The 12,804-nt window shown below is 40.1% G+C and overlaps 1 protein-coding gene across 1 annotated transcript; it reads right to left on the bottom strand.

Moving 5' to 3' along the window:
* Positions 1-6,007: 6,007 nt before the first annotated feature.
* On the bottom strand, positions 6,008-12,772 carry LOC140346061 (immunoglobulin-like and fibronectin type III domain-containing protein 1). The gene is made up of 15 exons (XM_072432317.1): positions 12,614-12,772; positions 12,241-12,513; positions 11,072-11,632; positions 10,867-10,991; positions 10,578-10,719; positions 10,209-10,502; positions 9,840-10,136; positions 9,086-9,265; positions 8,857-8,985; positions 8,218-8,526; positions 7,840-7,925; positions 7,553-7,745; positions 7,187-7,483; positions 6,150-6,476; positions 6,008-6,072 (listed from the first exon to the last, which is right to left on the bottom strand). Exons 1-15 carry the CDS (start codon positions 12,765-12,767, stop codon positions 6,068-6,070), a joined length of 3,372 nt encoding a protein of 1,123 aa, XP_072288418.1. The 5' UTR covers positions 12,768-12,772; the 3' UTR covers positions 6,008-6,067.
* Between the last annotated feature and the right edge of the window lie 32 nt (positions 12,773-12,804).

The following is a 12,804-nucleotide window of genomic DNA, read 5'->3' as shown; positions in this document are numbered from 1 at the left end:
GGCTCCCCACGCCTTAAGACATGGTGGTGCCGGCTTTTTTGTTTTTGGGCATAAATCAAAAGTGTAAGGTGGGAGGAGAGTAGCCACGAGGTTCCCCATACGTTATGTAGAGAGGAGTGACTTAACTTCCTGAAATGTGCTGCTGAAATGAGCCATTATTTAAATTCTTATAAAAAATGCACTGATTGATAAAATATCTACATTTCAATTTTTGTGACTTTTGCTTGTCATATTAGAAGCATTTATTTTACATTTAATACAGTGTCCCAACGTTTCAGAATTGTGCTTGTATAAACATTTAAATTCGACATATATTTTAAAGAGTCAATTTGAAGAGTTGCTGATTGCCAGACTTTGTGGTGCTTCTTGTTGACAGCCATTTGCTTGCACACTGACACGGATGACTTTATGAGCTCCTCAAAGCTGTTCGCATGTTAAGAGGCTGTTATAGGTTCTGTTCACGCCGGCCCCAAAATACTTGTGTTTATTGGGTGTGTTAACAGGAATAGAAAGTGCAAACATTATCCACCTAAACAACTGTAATTACCAAGGTCGTTTGAACTATTTTCTTCAAGCTACAATCAACCATTTGTTCACCTATGCATTACTGCTTTGAATTAATTAGGTCATAGGCATCAATAACCAGTCATTTGTATAATCCGGTCACATTTGAACTGTTTATTTTATTCTATTGACTCTATGATTACCTGAAACTAATTTGAATGTGTTGGGGTGCACGGTGTCAGAGCGGTTAGCGCTCTCGCCTCACAAGAAGGAGATTGATTCCAGGGCCAGACCAACATCACGTTCATTCACGCCCTGGCAAGTGAACCTCGCCTAAGGCCCAAGGCCACTGGGATAGGCTCCAGTCACCTGCGACCCCTAATGGGAACAAGCAGTGGAAAATGAATGAATTTTCTGTAAATGTACATTTTCCACTGCCACTATTACTAGTTGGTAAATGGCTAGTTTAATTGCTTTACGTGGAAAAAGCCACATGCTTATTGTACATATCTGCAGGTGACAGATTGAGCCGCCAGGGCAATTTACCTTCAGATTTTTATCACATTGTACAGTAGGGCTCCAAAGAAGTGGCATAAACAGTGTCATGGCATTTCTAACCCACAATGTTAAATTGTTTTGCTGTATGGAAACATTTCCTCCAGTGCTTGGTGCTTGGTATAGAGCTCTTGCAGCCACGTGACAACCTTTGTAGAGGACGTCATCAAGGCAGGGAAGAAACAGTGGTAATGAATGGCAACGAGCCTGCAATTTAGCGTGTGGACTTTATCTTTGTCATTAAATGATGATTAAACATTAGCGACCCTCATCAGGATTTGTCACTGATCGCATAGATTGCATCCTAAATTGGCGAAAGCTGGACATCTGATTCTCTTTCCACTGTCAGAAAGTGTCCCTGGAGATGTTTGTGAGAAATACAATTTATTGAAAAAACCTGTACATTTATGTTTTGCTCATATTGTCAATTAAAATGTTGTGATCTGAATAAAATGGTGAAAACTGTTTGCAGACTAAGCTGTTTCAAGACTAATCCACTCACTAATTTAATAAACACCCAAAAATCTGTGGTTTAACTTAAGTTTGTGATTGTATTGTACCATTAATTATTCAAACAGTGTTTCTGAAAAGCATTTGGGATTTTTTCTCTTTACTCTTGATCAATTAATAATGATTACATTTGCCAATAAACTATTTTAATAAAGATTTAGAATTTTTATGAGGCCCTGGTTAAATCATTCCTCAAATAAAAATCCAAATTAATGCAGAAATACATTTGTACCTTCAGAGATGACTCACTACAGTGGTTTAGTCACACAAATCCTCTTCTTTCGTCTCTGTCGATCTGGAGCTTTGTCAGTCCAGTAAAGGCAGTAATTAGAAAACAAAACACACACAAAATACAAATATATAGATAACTTTTTATGGATGAAATTGTTGTTATATATAACATAATACATGGGATATAAAGCAAACCTGCTCATCAAAGAAGGAGATACAGAGTGACATTAGACAATAGTATTTCAATATCTTGAAATTTAGACAGTATAGTGAATGTTGTTTTAAAGATCTGCCACATGCATAATTTTATTTATTGTAAAAATACTACAAAAGAGCTGATTAAAACTAAATTATATGGGGATATTTTTGTGCTTTTGTGAGGAATTTTACATTTCACATTTGTGTGATAATTAAACTTGACCTAATACATTTTAACATTTCTGGTGGATTGACATATCGTCTGACTATCGTTATCGGGATACTCAAAACAATATTGAAATATACATTTTTGTCACATCGCCCTCCCTACAGACAACCAAGATTGTATATACAGTATACATCTCTCCAGCCTCATCCCACCTTTGCCCCAAGCCCAACCACTTGTACCTGTGACTCTGTGTTCTAATTCTAGCAAAATGTAAAAACAATTAGTGTTTGATGACTTTGAACATTTGTGATTGTGTGCCATTGTTAAATCATATGCCGATGTTTTGTGATGCGGGAACAAGCGTGCAGAGACCTGAGAACTGGCTGAAAATAAACAGTTGCTTTGCACCCTTGTCCCCTTGCTGAAGTTTCTAAAATGTGATTTGCGGTCGCCTTACTTCCATAACAGTGGTTACTCAGAGCACGGAGAGAGTGGGGGTAATAAAAGGGAATGCCTGGGTTTGGAGCCAGGCTGTGCTCAGGCTGCTCAGGCTGCTCAGGCATGGGCTCATGTGAGAGGCTTGATGTTCTCTGAAGAATTTACTCTCAGGGGTCACTTCTGTTGAGCATAGGATTCTGTAACGCCAAACTGTATTTTATGCATGTTTATGATATTTTATTATCTCCTAAGAGGCATTTTAGGCCATCACCAACAAATATGAAAAAATATAAATAAATATATACATATATATATCTAGAGAGAGATATTGAGATATAGCTATATAGATGTATAAATAAATATATATATATATATATATATATATATATATATATATATATATGATAGATAGAGAGATAGAGAGACAGAGCGAGAGAGATAGATAGAGAGCGCGATAGAGAGAGAGAGCGCGATAGAGAGAGAGAGCGCGATAGAGAGATGAGATAGGTAGATATATAGATATAGATCGATTCTTCATTGATCAAATTCAGCTACTTTCATTGCACTTCTCAGTGTGTCTCAGTCAAAGGTCTCAGAGCAGCTTAGCAGGAGGATTTGTCAAGTATAGGGTTAGACAGATTGTGTGTCAGTGCAGTTTGAGGTGAGTAGAAGCCCTCAGGACAAAAAAACTCCTCTGTGTCCAGCAGCTTGGGCAACAGCAGGCAAACCCCCGGAATGTCTAGCGTGGCTGTATTTCCTCTATATTTATGAAAGGAGCACTCCCCTGCGCTTGTGCTTAGCGAGTGAATGTTATGTTGTAACATTTGTGATATAATATTTACACAGAAAGATGGTCAGGTCTGGCCAAGAAAGTCTAATTTCAATGCAGCAAATTATAAACTGTAGTTGCGTATATCGCATGTCTGCACTCTTCTTATACAGTGTGTCAAATGCTTGTGCTTCCAGCTAGAGTGCCCCCCGGTGGCCGTTAGCCAGTAAAAATCTATAAATTAACCGCACCGTTTTATGGCCCGCAGTGTCCAAAGTGTGAGAAAAAAGTAGCGGCTAGAAATCCAAAAAGTACAGTAAGTTTATTCCAAAATGAATACATTTTACAATGAAATTAATCTTGCCCAACCCGTCCAATTCCGCTGGAAAACCACGAACCTGGCCACAGTGGTCGTGCATCATAACCAGCATCCAAGGGGAGCCAGGTGAAGTTTCCGGAAAATGTTCTTCAAATTTTACTTCACTCAGTTTGTCTGTAGCATTTCAGAGGTTGAAAGCTGCCTCCATAGGCTGAAATATACAATGGCACCATACACAGCACCAGTCAGCGGACTCACATTAACCACAGCCAAGGGCCAGAGCACCCACAGTGCAGATGTGTGAGGAGGCGCACATGGACACATAGAGTTTGGTGCTTATTTTTCGGCCTTGCCAGTTTATAATGGCCCACCCAAAATTGTTATCTTGGCGCCAATACTGAATGGGACTACCTTTAAAACGACTGATGTTATTGTTGACTGATTATTGTCCACAACTAATTATATCGTAAGTCTGTACTTGCTCTAGTTCAGGAAATCAACTTTTACTGTATACTGATTATAATAACCGGCAATATTTCAGACAAAGTAAACTAAACTGTAAGCTCTATTTGTTTAACCATCTCCTTATTTAAGAAGCAAGGATCTTAATATTTTCTATACTCATAAAAGGCATGGACAACTGATACATACACATTATATAAGATTACCCTGTATGGTTTTACACAGCCCTGAAAATAACACTCTTGTCTTAGCATTGACATTGTTATGCGGTTCATGAACAGCCACATGCACGTTGTGTATGTGTCTGAACATGGATCACACACAAACAGATGCCATGGGCAGGCGCATGTTCACTCTTGGTGAGCATGTGCCTGTGTATGGATGAAAATCTACAATTAAATACATTGACTGGTATATGGACCAGTCAATGACCCTGCAACGAGTTGGCCACTGTCAAGGGTGTACCCCGCCTAAGGCCCAAAGTCACTTGGATAGGCTCCAGTCACTCGCAACCTCGAAAGGGATAAAGCGGTAGAAAAGGAATGAATGAATGAATGACTGGTATATGGAGCATTGACAAATTTTGTAAATGAAGGTGGAATACAATTCCTTAAGTTCAGACCGTGGCGTCAACATTTTTGCTGGACGCCCCGGGTTGGATGCCTGTACATTTGAAGGCAGACGCCCTGGACGCTGGACGCGCGTCCAAAATAATAGAAACTCATCAGCAGACGCGCATTCGAGGCCTCCAGCGCACAGTGGAGAAGTTGTTGAGATTCCGGTTTTGCTGTTCTCTTGGTCCGATGACAAACCAGGTTGAGAGATTGGTTTTGGTGTATTTACTTTGTAAAGGCTTGTCCGGGTCCCGCAGATAATTCTGAGTTTAGTGAATATTATATTTTCTCCACCGGTTTGCTTTATTGGTGCAGAGTTTGTTTTGGTTCTTCTTCCGAGTAGTGAAATGTGTAGGTACGTCACTGGAGCATAATCTCTGATTGGTTGATGGGCCGTGCCTCCCGCAAAAAAGTGCAGCTTTGTCCAACTTTTCTGCGTCGGCCGCTCTGGCGGCTCCAAAGTCTGACTTCAGCTCCAAACCAAATGACAGAGGATTGACTTTGGAACTCTCAATTAAATAACCCTCCCATATAATTGACGAGTTCACATGATTTGATCTTGATCGGTTGATCTTTCGAATAATTGCCCAGCCTCTGAATGCAAATCAGAAGTCTGTACACAACGTGCAGAGATAGCGGGCACAATAGCACAAGTTTTCTTTTTATAAATCCCAAGTTAATGTGTAATTGCTTATTTGAAATATTCAATTAACAGGGACAATGCAGTCAGATAAAGTTAAACAGAAATTATAATAAATAAATAAATAAATAAATAGAGCTGGTAACTAATACAAATAATTCAAAATATTGTGATTTGAACCTGACATGAGTGTGTCTTTAAATCTCAAGAAAAGGACATTTGTTGGAGGGGAATGTGCTGATCTCTGTTTCATACTCCACAACAGTTCTCTCTTATTCTTAACGGACATTCATGAAATTTTTGTTGTACCCTCATTGCCCCTCATTATGGATTCAAATGTTATACTGATCATTGTAATAAAGACCAATTACTCTCTAGAATGATCTGTCGTGGTGGTCACATTTACCATTTTTTCTGAGACTTTATACAATACAATTTAGAAATCACCAAATAATGAAATTAAGAACAAAAAGATGTTAGTTACGTGTATATATAATCTGTGAAGGGCTGTTTTGGTGCTTTTATATTTTCTCAACCATAAAAGTCTATGCTGGACGTATAATTTACTTGAAATAATTTTAACTACCTACGATACAGATTTGAATGATATTACATTTTATTTGGGCGCAAACTGCAAGTCAGCAATTCCTGGGTCTTCTCAACCTGAAAAGAAAGGGAAATGATCAAAACTTTTTAAATGTTTTAAAATAAACCAAGTATATTTGAAACTTTTATTTTACCATCTACCACAAATTTAGCTGAGCACTCGTCTCGACCCAGGTCGTTTTCTGCGATCACAGTGTAGTCGCCACTGTCTTTGGAGCTGACTTTGAGGATGACCATGGAGCAGACCCCACATGTGTTGGTGATGTAGTAGTCGGTGTTGGTGTTGAGGCTGACGTTGTTCTTGTACCAGGTCACATGGGGTTTGGGGTTTCCCGTCACTGCACAGCTCATGTAGCACTCGTAGCTCTCTGGACTGTGGTGTGTTTTCAGAGGAACGGTGAACAGTGGAGCTGCCTCAAAACTGCAGTCCTTAGACTCCTCATAGTTCAGTGTGAAGATTTCTGAAAGCAGGATTCAAGAGATCAAGAAGGAACAATCAATTTGATGTTTTTTGGGGTCCAAAAGTGTATGTGCTTAAAGGTGGAATGGACGACTTTTTGGCCCAAATCTGAGTCTCATTCCCTCGTGGCGTGGACTGCTGATTAGTCACGTATCAATCATAGAACGCACCTACTGCTCACCTGCAGCCGCGTCGGCTCATCCCCAGAAGAGCAGCACGTTTCCCTGTGTCTAAGCGCATGGATCTATCATAATATAGTTCCCTCAAAATTAAGACAGAGAAAGGGAGTTCGAACTGGCTCAGAAGAGACGGAAATCTACGGAGACGAGAGATGCGATGCGATCCGTCGCGCTAATAAACAGACGCACGTGTGGCCGCAAGGCTGTTGTGTGCGTCCGCACGGGGGGAGTGCGGATGCACACAATGCATGTGCACTTCAGCTTGAGTTCTCAAAACTGCGAAAAATCGTATATTACATATTTTGGTTAGGGTAATGGTAAACATTTTATCTCCACTTTTCAGTTTTAAAATATACTTTATTATGATTTATGATTTTTATGTTTACATTCTAATTTTAATGAATTTTCCTGCCCCTCTTTTATTTTAGTTTCAGTTTTAGTTAATTTCATTTTTCTACAAATTGTGCTAAAAATAAACTTGCCTTGCCTTAGTATGGAGTGAACTAGTTGACCTACTTCTAATGTAACATACCTCTCTTTCTCTTGACCTCCCAGACTGGTGACTCGCTGGGTTGGGACTCTCCCATGTCATTCTTGGCATATACTCTGAAATAGTACTGTCGTCCTGGCATGATGTTAATGACTGTGTATTTGTTATTGAAAAGATGGTCAGCCACAATTTGCCATTGACGCTTCACAGAATCCCTTTTAGTGATCATGTAATGTAGACGGTCGTCTTTCTTCTCATCTGCAGACGCAGCCCAAGAGACAGTCACTGTTCCCGACACAGTCTCCTCCAGCTCCACTGCGCCTGGAGATTTAGGTTCATCTAAAATATATAATCATTATATTAGATATGCGCATTTGAGGGTTGCCATTTCAAATAAACCGTCTTTACCTGTGACTCTGATCTCCACACTGGTGGTTTCTTGACCCACCAGGTTTTTCAGTATAAGGGTGTAAATGCCAGTATCGTGACGTTCAGCTGAGGGGATAATTATCTGGGAGGATATATCCGAATTGCTCACAGTCACATTTTTGCCCACAGGAAGGCTGTCCTTGAGCCAAGTGATGTTTGGTAATGGACAGGCCTGGAAACCAAAACACACACACACACAAAATCTGTAATCTGATATAACTTTGTCAAGTAGAATGTATGAAGGTGTTATTAAGTTTTGTTCAAACCACAAAGTTGTAGTTGATTCGCACGGAATTTCCTGCTTTCGTAATCATGAAGTTCTTGATCTTTCTGTCTGTAAACTGAGGTCTCACTGTTGAAGTAAAAGGTGAAGTAATTTTACACTTAAATTGGTGTATGATTCTAACACCATGTTGACTCTCAACTAGATAAAGCAACGAATGTGCCTGTTTTGCTTTAACATTTTCTAGAACCAACAGAGTTGTGATTGCCATGAATACAAGCTAAAACTATGTTGCTCATGTAAAAAAAAAAAAACATTTTGGACCTAATCAGTAATAATCTGGCCCATACATGAAAGATGTACCAGTATTTATCTTTTCACTTCACCTGATGTTATAGTGTTATGGGTCATGATTTCCTACCTGGTGGTGGCATTGCAATGATGTAGTTGTCCAAATCTTGTGCTTCTCCATCTCCACCTTCATTTGTGGCCATTACTCTGACCCAATACATGGCCATGGACTTCAGGCCCATTATAGTGTAGGAGGTCACGATGATAGGACTGGAGTTACAGCGGCTCCACTCTGGATTTTCGGCAGGTCTCAGCTCCACTATGTAACCTTTAGCTTCATCCTGGACTCCTTCATCCTCTATGGGTTTTGTCCATCCCAGAGACAGAGTGGTGTATGTGGAGTCTGTCACCCTCAGGTCAATGACCTTTCCTGGAGGCTCTGGAAAATAATACAGGCCAAACTTTGAGAGAAAATAATATAACACCTCCCAATATGCGGTGTTTGAATATTCATTACTTGGTAGGGTTTGAGAAGCTCAACAGCCACACATTTGGCAGTAAAAGTACATTTTAAAAAGCCTTGTTCAGACTTTCATGAATATATTAAAAACCTTTGTGTGTTAATTGGTACTAGGAGTTTATATAAAAAGCCTGCCATGTATATGTCCATAAATCGTATTATATAAGTTATACTTTTTTTTTTTTTTTTTTTTTTAAAGAAACCATAAAATAGCAACCAATTTGGTGTGCTCACATTATTATTACTTACTTTTAGGGTCTCTTGCAAAGACGAATTCTGAGGGCGAGCTTGGTTCTCCGGCTCCAGAAATGTTCACAGCAGACACGCGGAACTCATATTGGAATCCCTCCACAACATCCTTCACACCATACTTCCTCTCTGTTCGGATTAACAGCATATCAAAAATATTGTTAATTTGTATAAAGTCTTAAAGGCAATATGAAAATAAACAATATTCAGAAAAGTGAAACCTCTTAACCTCTGATGAGCTCATTAGGGGGGTTGACTTGATCCCACCTGTTACTTCCATTCTTACGCTTCTCCACATTATATCCAAAAAGGTCCGTGCCTCCTGTATTAGACGGTGCAGTCCAGATGAGGTTGATGCAGTCTTTAAAAGCGCTCTCAATCTTTGGTGTAGAAGGAGCTCCGGGGTATGCTACATTGGATTACATGAACGAGAATGAGTTCATTTCATTCCTGGCTTCTCTGTAATTATTATCTATGAATAATTGCCTATAAAGCATAAATAGACTATTATCCCTGATTTTAGGTCATTAAAGTTGGGGCACCTGACTTTATTTTATTTACATTGTGTTTACCCCCCATTGTAAAAACCACACTTAAACTGTCTGCATCTAAGAATGCATTATTTTATCTATCGTAAACCAGGAGGTGAGAGCTGTAATTGCACTAGGACTGTTTTTGGTGGTTCACCCCAGTTGTACTTCACTGTATGAAAAAAGCTGTACTGAAGCCATGCATGCGCCCCCAAAAGAATGCATGTAATTATTAACAATATGCCAAAGGATTGGAAGCTATAACGATTGTTAGATAGATTTACAAACATACTTCTTCCTTTCGCGGTTTGAAAAACAGGGACCACAGTTTTACAGTGTTTGGAGCTCAATTATGCTAAGCCCATTTCAGCAAACAGTGAAGTGTGTATTCTCAAACACCCCATAAGAGATGCAGTTTTGGAGCAGTTTTTACGCTTCTCACAGTGAACTTACCTTTTGTCCCGGCTTGAATGTCATCTGTCTCCATCATTTCACTTACACCCTGGTCAGTTTCTGCTCTGACATGGTAGCAGTACTTTCTACCGTGGTCTACGTCTGAGTCTTTGTATTTAGGCTCTGGGCCGATCCTTCCTAACTTCTTCCAACTGTTTCTGCCAATCTGCTGTCGCTCAAGGATGTAATCAGTGATGGGTGAACCACCATTATCTTTGGGAGGCCTCCATTTGAACTCAATGAGCGTGGATGAACTTTCGATGATATCCACTGGTCCCAAGGGTTGCGTAGGCCTATCTGTAATAACCACAGAGTCAGATAAGTGTTCGTTTGGAAGCCTATAGAACATGCTTTGTGACAAAAACGTACCCAATACAAGCAGATTGGTGATTGCTTCAGTTACTCCACATTCATTCTTAATCTTAACTTTAATTTCTCCAGAGATTTTGCGATTGCACTTAGTTAAAACCAGGCGTGTGTGTGTGGAGGATTTTTCAATTTTAACGTGTGAGTCTTCAATCAGCTCTTCTCCTTCATTGAACCACTGGATTTTCATGGGCTCTTGGCCAACAAAGGAGACTTCGAAAGATGCTCCTTTCCCAGTTTTGATTGCCACAGGTTTTTTGTACTCCTCGAGAGATTCAGAGTTGATTCTGGGTGGATCTGAAGATAGAAGACACACCGAACTTGACACTGAACTTGACACTGAACTTGACTCTTGTTTGGAACATTGTGTACCTTCAACTTTGAGCATAGCTTCAGTTTTGCGCCCATCAGCTTCATACTTGAACTTTCCAGCGTCTTCCTCTTTGCAGTTTTTCACAATGAGTTTGCGAACGGTCCCATCTTTAACTATGCATAGATCATCTGTTGCAGTAATCTGAAAAGAAAAGGGTTGTATAAAGTGTCGACTGTATGGATGACAAAATGCTAGAACTGCACATATATATATATATATATATATATATATATATATATATATATATATATATATATATATATATATATATATATATATTTTGTTTACTTCTTGGCCGTCTTTGTACCAGACTCCATCACAGTCCTCAGTGTTGAGTTTGCACTCTAGCTCAGCGTCAGTCCCAATGATTGCAGTTACATCTGACATACCACAGGTGAAATATACTCCCACCTCTGAAAGATAGGAACAATTTTATTTCTTGACAGTATCATGCTAAGCAGGTTATTCATTCATATTGTCAAATGTTTCTTACCAACAACTGTATCAGGCACCAGTGGGCCAGCCCTTTTCTTCTTCCTCTTGCCCTTCACCGGAACTTCTTGCTCTTCGGCCTCAGGAGTCTCTCCCTCTTTGACTTCTTTCTTTGGCTTTGGTTCCTCTCCCTCAGCTAATTCTTCTTCTTCCTCTGACTCTACATCTTCTTCCTCCTCTTCTTCCTCCTCTTCTTCCTCCTCCTCACCTGCGGGTTCAGCACCCTCAACTTTTTGGGTTTTTTCCTTCTTCAGTTTAGGCTCCCCTGCTGCAGCTTTGGCATCAGCTTTAGCTTTAGCCTTTTTAGCCTTAGCTTCAGCTTTAGCCTTAGCCTTAGCTTCAGCCTCCTCTTTAGCCTTGGCTTCAGCTTCAGCGTTTGCAATGGCGGCTGCAGCAGCGGCGACTTCATTCTCAGCTCTGATTTTAGCAATCAATATTTCTCTGTCTGCTAGAACTTTTTCATTCTGCTCCTCTGCAATCTTGAGGAGATCAGCTCCACAGCCTCCTGCACGGGTGTTTTTGCGAGCTTTCTTCTTTCCACGATTGTTTGGATCTGGATCCACTATTAAAAGAATAAACAATATTTATGTATGTAACGTAGGAAATGTAGGAAATGTAGGAAATGTCTAAAGAAGGGCTTGTGGCCCGAAACGTGACATGAAGTGTAAATAAAAACATTCAAAATGTCTTTAACTTTGATTAAAGGAATAATGGAGGATTTTTTGCCGAATTGAGTCCCCCCGTGCGGAAGCACATAAAGCCTTGTTCCTACACGTGCGTTTGTTTATTAGCATGATGGATCGCATCGCATCTCTCGTCTCCGACGAGGCTGCAGGTGTGCAGTAGGTGCATCTTATGGTTCACATGTGAATGAACTACTTGGCTGTCCACTCCACAAGAAATGAGACAAAGATTTGGCGCCAAAACATCCTCCATTATTCCTTTAAGCTCAGGACCCAGAACATAGGTTTGATAGATTTTCAGATGTCCGTGTCTTATTCTACATTATTGTTGTGTAGAAAATCCATTGGACTGTTATGAATGTTTTAGTAAAGATAGAAGAAAGTGAAATGCCTTTTTTACTAGGGATTAAAGTTTCCATTTAAGAAATGATGTGAAGAGAACAGCTATAAACTTATATTCCTGATGCTATTGTAACTCAAACAGTACCTTCAATTGTGAGCCAAGCGTTGCAGGACTTGACTCCCACTGAAGCGGCGTAGATTCCCTTGTCCAGGGCGAAACAGTCTTTGATCAGCAGTGAGTGGATCAGCATGTCTTCAGATACCATGATGTCAAACTTCTCCCCTTGCTCCAGGGTTTTGTTGTTCCCAGTCCAGGTGATCTTTGTCATGGGCTGAGAGACAACGCACTCGAATATGGCGTCTTCTCTCTCCTCTGCATTGACGTCTTGAATCTTCACCAGGAACTCTACACCTGGAACTGTACAGAACACAGCCGGATTTGTAAATGTTTCTTATTTGTGCTCGGACGGTGTGTTTGTGAGGCTGTTTACTGTTCTGTATTGATTGATTGAACTTACGTTTCAAGTCAGTTGTGAACACCTTGACTCCATCCACTTCCACCTGATACAAGCCTGAATCTTCGGGGTTCAATCCATTACGACTGAAAACAAACTTCTTTCCCACTTGTTTCAGTCCGTGTTTGATCTCGGTCTCTGGATCGAAAGGCACCATGACACCATCCTGTGTTTCAAAGCATCATTATTGAGAT

Source organism: Eucyclogobius newberryi, unplaced genomic scaffold (genome assembly GCF_026437365.1).
Source record: "Eucyclogobius newberryi isolate DKJ021-1_F unplaced genomic scaffold, fEucNew1.0.hap1 SCAF_573, whole genome shotgun sequence".
NCBI lineage: Eukaryota > Metazoa > Chordata > Actinopteri > Gobiiformes > Gobiidae > Eucyclogobius > Eucyclogobius newberryi.
The sequence above is the reverse complement of the archived record's forward strand: the minus strand, read 5'-3'. Positions and strand labels throughout refer to the sequence as shown.

Excerpts from the sequence above, each read along its gene's own strand:
- LOC140346061 (XM_072432317.1), bottom strand. The coding sequence starts at position 12,767 with ATGGTGCCTTTCGATCCAGAGACCGAGATCAAACACGGACTGAAACAA. Across the intron at positions 12,514-12,613 it reads GTTCACAACTGACTTGAAAC|TTCCAGGTGTAGAGTTCCTG; the intron begins GTAAGTTCAATC and ends TGTTCTGTACAG. Across the intron at positions 7,484-7,552 it reads TGTGGAGATCAGAGTCACAG|ATGAACCTAAATCTCCAGGC; the intron begins GTAAAGACGGTT and ends TATATATTTTAG.